This window comes from Oncorhynchus keta, chromosome 17 (assembly GCF_023373465.1).
Source record: "Oncorhynchus keta strain PuntledgeMale-10-30-2019 chromosome 17, Oket_V2, whole genome shotgun sequence".
Taxonomy (NCBI): domain Eukaryota; kingdom Metazoa; phylum Chordata; class Actinopteri; order Salmoniformes; family Salmonidae; genus Oncorhynchus; species Oncorhynchus keta.
In genome coordinates this window covers 17,798,654-17,808,963 of record NC_068437.1, presented here as the reverse complement: position 1 = coordinate 17,808,963, position 10,310 = coordinate 17,798,654, and the positions used below count along the sequence as shown (strand labels likewise).

The 10,310-nt window shown below is 45.2% G+C and overlaps 1 protein-coding gene across 1 annotated transcript in view; it reads right to left on the bottom strand.

The window, feature by feature from the left end:
- Nucleotides 1–5,247: 5,247 nt before the first annotated feature.
- LOC118396540 (protein kinase C-binding protein NELL2-like) overlaps nt 5,248–10,310 on the bottom strand; it is a 97,160-nt gene continuing 92,097 nt past the window's right edge. The window contains exons 19-20 of the mRNA XM_052465635.1: nt 5,989–6,213; nt 5,248–5,759 (exon numbers count right to left, since the gene is read on the bottom strand). Of these exons, the coding sequence (XP_052321595.1) occupies nt 5,718–5,759; nt 5,989–6,213 (267 nt within the window). The 3' untranslated portion in view covers nt 5,248–5,717. The remainder of the gene's footprint in view (nt 5,760–5,988; nt 6,214–10,310) is intronic.

The following is a 10,310-nucleotide window of genomic DNA, read 5'->3' as shown; positions in this document are numbered from 1 at the left end:
CATTTCGGTGTTCCTCAAGGTTCTGTTTTAGGACCACTATTGTTTTCACTTTATATTTTACCTCTTGGGGATGTTATTCGAAAACATAATGTAAACTTTCACTGCTATGCGGATGACACACAGCTGTACATTTCAATGAAACATGGTGAAGCCCCAAAATTGCCCTCGCTAGAAGCATGTGTTTCAGACATAAGGAAGTGGATGGCTGCAAACTTTCTACTATTAAACTCGGACAAAACAGAGATGCTTGTTCTAGGTCCCAAGAAACAAAGAGATCTTCTGTTGAATCTGACAATTAATCTTAATGGTTGTACAGTCGTCTCAAATAAAACTGTGAAGGACCTCGGCGTTACTCTGGACCCTGATCTCTCTTTTGAAGAACATATCAAGACCATTTCGAGGACAGCTTTTTCCATCTACGTAACATTGCAAAAATCAGAAACTTTCTGTCCAAAAATGATGCAGAAAAATTAATCCATGCTTTTGTCACTTCTAGGTTAGACTACTGCAATGCTCTATTTTCCGGCTACCCCGATAAAGCACTAAATAAACTTCAGTTAGTGCTAAATACGGCTGCTAGAATCCTGACTAGAACCAAAAAATTTGATCATATTACTCCAGTGCTAGCCTCTCTACACTGGCTTCCTGTCAAAGCAAGGGCTGATTTCAAGGTTTTACTGCTAACCTACAAAGCATTACATGGGCTTGCTCCTACCTACCTCTCTGATTTGGTCCTGCCGTACATACCTACACGTACGCTACGGTCACAAGACGCAGGCCTCCTAATTGTCCCTAGAATTTCTAAGCAAACAGCTGGAGGCAGGGCTTTCTCCTATAGAGCTCCATTTTTATGGAACGGTCTGCCTACCCATGTCAGAGACGCAAACTCGGTCTCAACCTTTAAGTCTTTACTGAAGACTCATCTCTTCAGTGGGTCATATGATTGAGTGTAGTCTGGCCCAGGAGTGGGAAGGTGAACGGAAAGGCTCTGGAGCAACGAACCGCCCTTGCTGTCTCTGCCTGGCCGGTTCCCCTCTTTCCACTGGGATTCTCTGCCTCTAACCCTGTTACGGGGGCTGAGTCACTGGCTTGTGGGGCTCTCTCGTGCCGTCCCTGGGGGTGCGTCACCTGGGTTGGTTGATTCACTGTTGTGGTCGGCCTGTCTGGGTTGCCCCCCTTGGGTTGTACCGTGGCGGAGATCTTTGTGGGCTATACTCGGCCTTGTCTCAGGATGGTAAGTTGGTGGTTGAAGATATCCCTCTAGTGGTGTGGGGGATGTGCTTTGGCAAAGTGGGTGGGGTTATATCCTTCCTGTTTGGCCCTGTCCGGGGTGTCCTCGGATGGGGCCACAGTGTCTCCTGACCCCTCCTGTCTCAGCCTCCAGTATTTATGCTGCAGTAGTTTATGTGTCGGGGGGCTAGGGTCAGTTTGTTATATCTGGAGTACTTCTCCTGTCCTATTCGGTGTCCTATGTGAATCTAAGTGTGCGTTCTCTAATTCTCTCCTTCTCTCTTTCTTTCTCTCTCTCGGAGGACCTGAGCCCTAGGACCATGTCCCAGGACTACCTGACATGAGGACTCCTTGCTGTCCCCAGTCCACCTGGCCATGCTCCTGCTCCAGTTTCAACTGACCTGAGCCCTAGGACCGTGCCCCAGGACTACCTGACATGAAGGCTCCTTGCTGTCCCCAGTCCACCTGACTGTGCTGCTGCTCCAGTTTCAACTGTTCTGCCTTATTATTATTCGACCATGCTGGTCATTTATGAACATTTGAACATCTTGGTCATGTTCTGTTATAATCTTTACCCGGCACAGCCAGAAGAGGACTGGCCACCCCACATAGCCCGGTTCCTCTCTAGGTTTCTTCCTAGGTTTTGGCCTTTCTAGGGAGTTTTTCCTAGCCACCGTGCTTTTACACCTGCATTGTTTGCTGTTTGGGGTTTTAGGCTGGGTTTCTGTACAGCACTTTGAGATATCAGCTGATGTACGAAGGGCTATATAAATAAATTTGATTTGATTTGATTTGATCTATCTTCAGAGCTCGTGCTGTTAGGTGACCTAAACTGGGACATGATTAGCACCCCGGCCATCCTACAATCTAAGCTTGATGCCCTCAATCTCATACAAATTATCAATGAACCTACCAGATACAACCCCAAATCCGTAAACACGGGCACCCTCATAGATATCATCCTAACCAACCTGCCCTCCAAATACACCTCTGCTGTCTTCAACCAGGATGTCAGCAATCGTAATGGGTCTGCGGTCAAACGACCACCCCTCATCTCTGTCAAACGCTCCCTAAAACACTTCAGCGAGCAGGCCTTTCTAATCGACCTGGCCCGGGTATCCTGGAAGGATATTGACCTCATTCCATCAGTAGAGGATGCCTGTTTATTCTTTAAAATGGCTTTCCTCACCAACTTAAATAAGAATGCCCCTTTCAAAAAATGTAGAACAAGGAACAGATGTAGCCCGTGGTTCACTCCAGACCTGACTTCCCTTGACCAGCACAAAAACATCCTGTGGCATACTGCATAACCATCGAATATCCCCCGCGATATGCAACTTTCAGGGAAGTTAGGAACCAATATACACAGGCAGTTAGGAAAGCAAAGGCTAGCTTTTTCAATCAGATATGCATCCTGTAGCACAAACTCCAAAAAGTTCTGGGACGCTGTAAAGTCCATGGAGAATAAGAGCACCTCACCCCAGCTGCCCACTGCACTGAGGCTAGGAAACACTGTCAACACTGATAAATCCACAATAATTGAGAATTTCAATAAGTATTTTTCTACGGCTGGACATGCTTTCCACCTGGATACCCCTACCCCGGTCAACAGTCCTGCACCCCCACAGCAACTTGCCCAAACCTACCCCATTTCTCATTCACCCAAATCCAGATAGCTGATGTTCTGAAAGAGCTGCAAAATCTGGACCCCTACAAATCAGCCAGACTAGACAATCTGGACCCTCTCCTTCTAAAATGATCTGCCAAAATTGTTGCAAACCCTATTACTAGCCTGTTCAACCTCTCTTTCGTATTGTCTTCGATCCCCAATGATTGGAAAGCTGCCGCGGTCATTCCCCTCTTCAAAGCGGGAGACACTCTAGACACAAACTGCTACAGACTACCCTGCCTTTCTAAGGTCTTCGAAAGCCAAGTTAACAAACAGATCACTGACCATTTCAAATCCCATCGTACCTTCTCCGCTATGCAATCTGGTTTCCGAGCTGGCCATGGGTGCACCTCAGCCACGCTCAAGGTCCTAAACAATATCATAACCGCCATCGATAAGAGACAGTACTGTGCAGCTGTATTCATCGACTTGGCCAAGGCTTTCGACTCTGTCAATCACCACATTCTTATTGGCAGACTCAACAGCCTTGGTTTCTCAAATGACTGCCTCGCCTGGTTCACCAACTACTTCTCAGACAGAGTTCAGTGTGTCAAATCGGAGGGCCTGTTGTCCAGACCTCTGGCAGCCTCTATGGGGGTGCCAAAGGGTTCAATCCTCGGCCGACTCTTTTCTCTGTATACATCAATGATTTCGCTCTTGCTGCTGGTAATTCTCTGATCCCCCTCTACGCAGACGACACCATTCCGTATGCTTCTGGCCCTTTTTTGGACACTGTGTTAACCAACCTCCAGACGAGCTTCAATGCCATACAACTCTCAAACTAAATGCATGCTCTTCAACCGATCGCTGCCCGCACCTGCCCGCCCGTCCAGCATCACTACTCTGGATGGTTCTGACCTAGAATATGTGGACAACTACAAATACCTAGGTGTCTGGTTAGACTGCATTCTCTCCTTCCAGACTCACATTAAGCATCTCCAATTCAAAATGAAATCTAGAATCGGCTTCCTATTTCGCAACAAAGCCTCCTTCAGTCATGCTGCCAAATATACCTTCGTAAAACTGACCATCCTACCGATGCTTGACTTCGACGATGTCATTTACAAAATAGCCTCCAACACTCTACTCAGCAAATTGGATGCAGTCTATCACAGTGCCATCCGTTTTGTCACCAAAGCCCCATATACTACCCACCACTGCGACCTGTATGCTCTCCTTGGCTGGCCCTCGCTTCATATTCCTCGCCAAACCCACTGGCTCCAGGTCATGTATAAGTCTTTGTTAGGTAAAGCCCTGCCTAATCTCAGCTCACTGGTCACCATAGCAGCACCCACCCGTAGCACCCACTCCAGCAGGTATATTTCACTGGTCACCCCCAATGCAATTTTCTCCTTTGGTTGCCTTTCCTTCCAGTTCTCTGCTTCCAATGACTGGAACGAACTGCAAAAATCACTGAGGCTGGAGACTCATATCTCCCTCCCTAGCTTTAAGCACCAGCTGTCAGAGCAGCTCACAGATCACTGCACCTGTACATAGACCATCTGTAAATAGCCCATCCAACTACCTCATCCCCATACTGTTATTTATTTGATTTATTTTGCTCCATTTCACCCCAGTATCTCTACTTGCACACTCATTTACTACTGCACATCTATCACTCCTGTGTTTAATTGCTATATTGTCATTTTTTCACCACTATGGCATATTTACAGCCTTACCTCCATTCTCCATCCTACTTCCATCCTACCTCATTTGCACATGCTGTATATAGATTTTTTCTATTTTATTATTGACTGTATGTTTGTTTGTTCCATGTGTAACTCTGTGTTGTTGTTTGTGTCGCACTGCTTTGCTTTATCTTGGCCAGGTCGCAGTTGTAAATGAGAACTTGTTCTCAACTAGCCTACCTGGTTAAATAAAGGTGAAATAATCGTGCTTTTTTAAATAAACGATGTAATCACCACCACGATGTACCCAGGCAGCAGGGCAGACAGAGGAATCCCACCAGCGCAATGAATGAATAATAGATGTGAAAGGTTAGGATGTGTACCTCCTACATGCTGTGACTGCTGGTGTCACATCCAAGATGAGCTCTCCTCTCCTTTAACACGCTTTCAAGCTTACATATGTTTTGACCGGACCTCACTCTCACCTCGCTGTCCTCATCACAGGAAGTGGGGATGTCTGAGAAGGCAAAGCTCAAGCGGTTTATCATCATCTGTTTTGATTGAAGATTCAGGTCAAGGAGACCTGAGAGGAGGAGTTTTTGACATTATTGTGACCACAGAATGTGTAGTAAGAGTAATGCTTGGAATCAAATGGATATCAAAGTTCTAGATGAGCAATACAAGAATGTCATGAAAAAGGACAAGCTCAAACAAACTCAATTAATGTAAATGGAAATACTTTATTTCACTATTACACAATAACAAGCCTTGAAATAAATACAAAATGGAAAGTAATCCTACAGAGGACCACAAAATATAGACAACTTTCATAATGTGGCAAATTAAAATGAAGACTAAAACGATCACTACCTAGGATATCATTTAGAGATTAAAAGTTTAGAAATCAGCTAAATGTTTCTACGATGAGCACAGTCATGCCAGCATAATAGTATTTTACAGTGTCATGTTGCAGATGATTCGGGGGTGTTCCTCAATGCACATGGGTCACCCTGATTGGTGAGGCTGAACACAGAGAGGGGGCATGTGGGAAGGCCTACTGTAGTTCATCATCTGTGTTCTATGATACATGTTTGTATTTGGTATAAAGAAGTTGGACAGGAGGGTGGACAATGCAGGTTGTTTTTACATGGATAACAATGTACAGGGAGTTGCCTTCAGAGCTTCAGGAACTAAAGGCACATGGGGTCCACTGAGCAACAGATATGTCCATTCTGAAAGAGGCGGAGGAGAGAGAGTGAGTCACTGTCAGAATTCAACCACAATACAGTTCTTCTCTTTGAATTTTCTCTACTTCAGAATGAGCTATTTCTACTTTTCTCACTGAAAGGCAAATTTGGTCTGACATTTAGAACTTTGATAGAGTCATGGAGAGTTTGGTACCAACATGGAGGATAGTTGGCCGAAGTCTGCATAGATATAATAAATACCCATGGCTGTTACCTTGCACTGGCAGAGGGTGCATTCAGTGCCATGTTTGACCCAGGAGGAGCCGCTGAAGCGCTGAATGCCATGCTCGTCCGTGCACGTCTTGGTGATGTCGTTGCGGATGGTGTCGGCCTGGCAGGGGTCGATGATGCAGCGGGCACAGCACTCGCCTTCGGGCACCACCGTGAACTCACAGTCCACTGGCGGGCACGACAAGGGCCAGCAGTCCACCTGACCCTGCTGTGGGAGGGAGAGACAGACACATATACTAGAGTCATATCACTGGGACAGTAATATATACAGTCAATTATCCCTACAATTTTATAGTTCCTGTCCCTTGTCAAATATTTCAGTATACTTATATACTACCTTGAGGCGACAAGAAATGATCATGTAAAGATAGAGATTTTTGACTCCCGGGTGGCGCAGCGGTCTAAGGCACTGCATCTCAGTGCTAGAGGCATCACTACAGACCCTGATTCGATTCCAGGCTGTATCACAACCGGCCATGATTGGGAGTCCTATAGGGCGGCTCACAATTGGCTCAGTGTCGTCCAGGTTTGGCTGGGTTTGGCTGGGATAGGCCGCTATTGTAAATAAGAATTTGTTCTTAACTGACTTACCTAGTTAAATAAAAGGTGAAATAAAATAAATTAATTAATACTTGTAAGCAGGAATCAGGCAGATAGAATTATGGTGAGATTTGCCAAATGGATGGTGAGGGAGAGCTTTGTATGCATCTATGTGTGTGGAGTAAAGGTGGTCTAGAGTTTATTTTCTTCTGGTTGCACATGTGACATGCTGGTAGAAATGAGGTGAAACAGATTTAAGACTCCGGCCTCTAGGAGCGCCGCTTCTGGATGAGCCTTTTCTTGTTTGTTTATGGCCTTATACAGCTTGTTGAGTGCGGTCTTAGTGCCATCATTGGTTTGTGGTGGTAAATAGACAGCTACGAATAATAAATACAAAATGAGTTACAAACAATGTGAAAAAACAAATTAAAATAGAAGCCTGTAAAATGTCAGCCATCCCCTCCGGCGCCATAACTATGACCAAATACACTATATATACAAAAGTATGTGGATACCCCTTCAAATTGGTGGATTCTGCTATTTTAGCCACACCCATTGCTGACTCGTGTATGAAATCGAGCACACAGGCATACAATCTCCATAGACAAACATTGGCAGTAGAATTGCCTTACTGAAGAGCTCAGTGACTTTCAACATGTCACAGTCACAGGATGCCACTTTTCCAGCAAGTCAGTTAGTCAAATTTCTGCCATGCTAGAGCTTCCCCGGTCAAATGTAAGTGCTGTTATTGTGAAGTGGAAAGGTCTAGGAGCAACAACGGCTCAGCCAATAATTGGTAGGCCACACAAGCTCAGAGAAAGAGAGCACCGATTGCTGAAGCCCATGGCACGCAAAAATAATTTGACCTCCGTTGCAACACTCACTCCCGAGTTCCAAACTGCCTCTGGAATCAACATCAGCAAAAGAACCGTTCGTCGGGAGCTTCATAAAATGGGTTTCCATGGTGACGCATTGCCAAGCGTCACCTGGAGTGATGTAAAGCTTCCTGCCATTGAACTCTGGAGCAGTGGAAACGAGTTCTCTTGAGTGATGAATCACGATTCACCATCTGGCAGTCTGACGGACAAATCCTGGCGGATGCCAGGAGTACGCTACTTGCCCCAATGAATAATACCAACTGTAGTGTTTAGTGGAGGAGGAATAATGGTCTGGGGTGGTTTTTCATGGTTCGTCCTCGGCCCCTTAGATCCAGTGAAGGGAAATCTTAACACTACAGCATACGATGACATTCTCAACGATTCTGTGCTTCCGACTTTGTGGCAACATTTTGGGGAAGGCTTTTTTCTGTTTCGGCATGACAATGCCCAAAGCAAGGTCCTTACAGAAATGGTTTGTCAAGATCAGTGAGGAAGAACTTGACTAGCCTGAACAGAGCCCTGACCTCAACCCCATCGAACACGTTTGGGATGAATTGGAATGCCGACTGCGATCCAGGCCAAATCGCCCGACCTCAGTGCCCGACCTCACTAATGCTCTTGTGGCTGAATGGAAGCAAGAGCCCGCAGCAATGTTCCAACATCTAGTGGAAATGTCACGCCCTGACCTTGGAGAGCCTTTTTATTTCTCTATTTGGTTAGGACAGGGTGTGATTTGGGTGGGCATTCTAGTTTTTCTATTTCTTCATTGGCCGGGTATGGTTCCCAACCAGAGGCAGCTGTCTATCGTTGTCTCTGATTGGGGATCATACTTAGGCAGCCTTTTTTCCCACCTTTAGTTGTGGGATCTTGTTTGTTTGTAGTTGCTTTCTGTACGTAGAGTTACGTTCATGTTTGTATTTTGTTGTTTTTCGGTGTCATTCTAATAAAAGTACAAATGTACGCCTACCACGCTGCACCTTGGTCCAATCCCACTCTAAACGACCGTGACAGGAAAGCCTTCCCAGGGGAGTGGGGGCTGTTATAGCGGCAAAGAAGGGACCATCTACATATTAATGCCCATGATTTTGGAATGAGATGTTTGACAAGCAGGTCCACATACTTTTGGTCATGTAGCGCATCTCTATATTGGGCGTGAGACCAATTTGGAACAGATTTCCAAAATTAAAATCGTAATAATAGTAATAACAGTAATAATAAAAAATATAATTAATTTTTTGCTCAGAAAACTTGGTGGGGGTCAAATGAAATCACCCACCAGTTGGGGAACCCTTATTGGATTTCTCCAGCAGCCGTTTCAATAAGCCAGTGAATACAGGTCATAATGTTGGCCACCTTTTGAGATACGACTCCGCATCACCCAGTTCTGATAACATTTTCATCCCTGAAGTGAGTGGTTTACACCTCTTTGGAAAATGTAAAAATCAGCATGCACAATAAAAAAACACACACACACACACACACACACACACACACACACACACACACACACACACACACACACACACACACACACACACACACACACACACACACACACACACACACACACACACACACACACACAGAAACTCAAAACTGCTTATGAGTTTAGTTTGCTGTAAGTCTCCCATCGGTTATTTAATATCGCTGAAAATCAGCTAGCTCTGCATTTTAGTGATATTGTAGTAAATTAGTGGGCTATAAAATACAGGCACATGCTGTGCTAATGTGTGCTCCCTGCCTTCATTTAGTGAGTAAACATTTTAAGTGTGATTCCCCTGAAGCAGAACTCTTTCCCCATTGCCAGAGGCAGTGGGTATAGCTTTAGACTATAGGTATTCATGACACAGTATGGGTTGTCATTTAATCACCTTCACATGGGCCCTGGAAGGTGGGTCAGTCACAAAAAACTTTTTTTCTAGATCAGAAACTTATTTCTTCAATCTTTCCTTTTCTAGTTCAGAAACAGTATTATGAATCTCAGTACACGTCTGAGTCCGTCAAAAAAACGTCTGCGAAGAATGACATTTACTGGTGACATTTGGTTTAGTGAGCCTTGCCAGAGATTTGCCTTGGCTAGACAACCTTGTGTCCTACTGCAACCATGTTTCATGTCTCCAGATCTATGGCTAAAAGAGTATCATATACCCATAACATTCTACACCTATTGTAGCGAGTCAGAGATACGCTATATGACCAAAAGTATGTGGACACCTGCTCATTGAACATATAATTCGATATACATATCACCAACTCCATATTAATGCCCAAATCATGGGCATTAATATGGAGTTGGTCACCCCTTTGCTGCTATAACAGCCTGCACTCTTCTGGGAAGGCTTTCCACTAGATGTTGGAACATTGCTGCAGGGATTTGCTTAGATTCAGCCACAACAGCATGAGTGAGGTCGGGCACTGATGTTGGGCGATTAGGCCTGGCCGCAGTCAGCGTTCCAATTCATCCCAAAGGTGAATTGGAACGTCGCTTTGTGAACGAGGGCATTGTCATGCTGAAACAGGAAAGGGCCTTCCCCAAACTGTTGCCACAAAGTTGGAAGCACAGAATCGTCTAGAATGTCATTGTATGCTGTAGTGTTAAGATTTCCCATCACTGGAACTAAGAGGCGTAACCAGAATCATGAAAAACAGCCCCACACCATTATTCCTCCGCACCAAACTTTACAGTTGACACTATGTATTGGGGCAGATAGCATTCTCCTGGCATCCGCCAAACCCAGATTAGTCTGATTGGGCTGCCAGATGAAGAAAGCTTGATTCATCTTACCAGAGAACGCATTTCCACTGCTCCAGTCCAATGGCGGCGAGCTTTACACCACTCCAGCCGACGCTTGGCATTGTGCATTGTGATCTTGCAACCAAGGTCAGA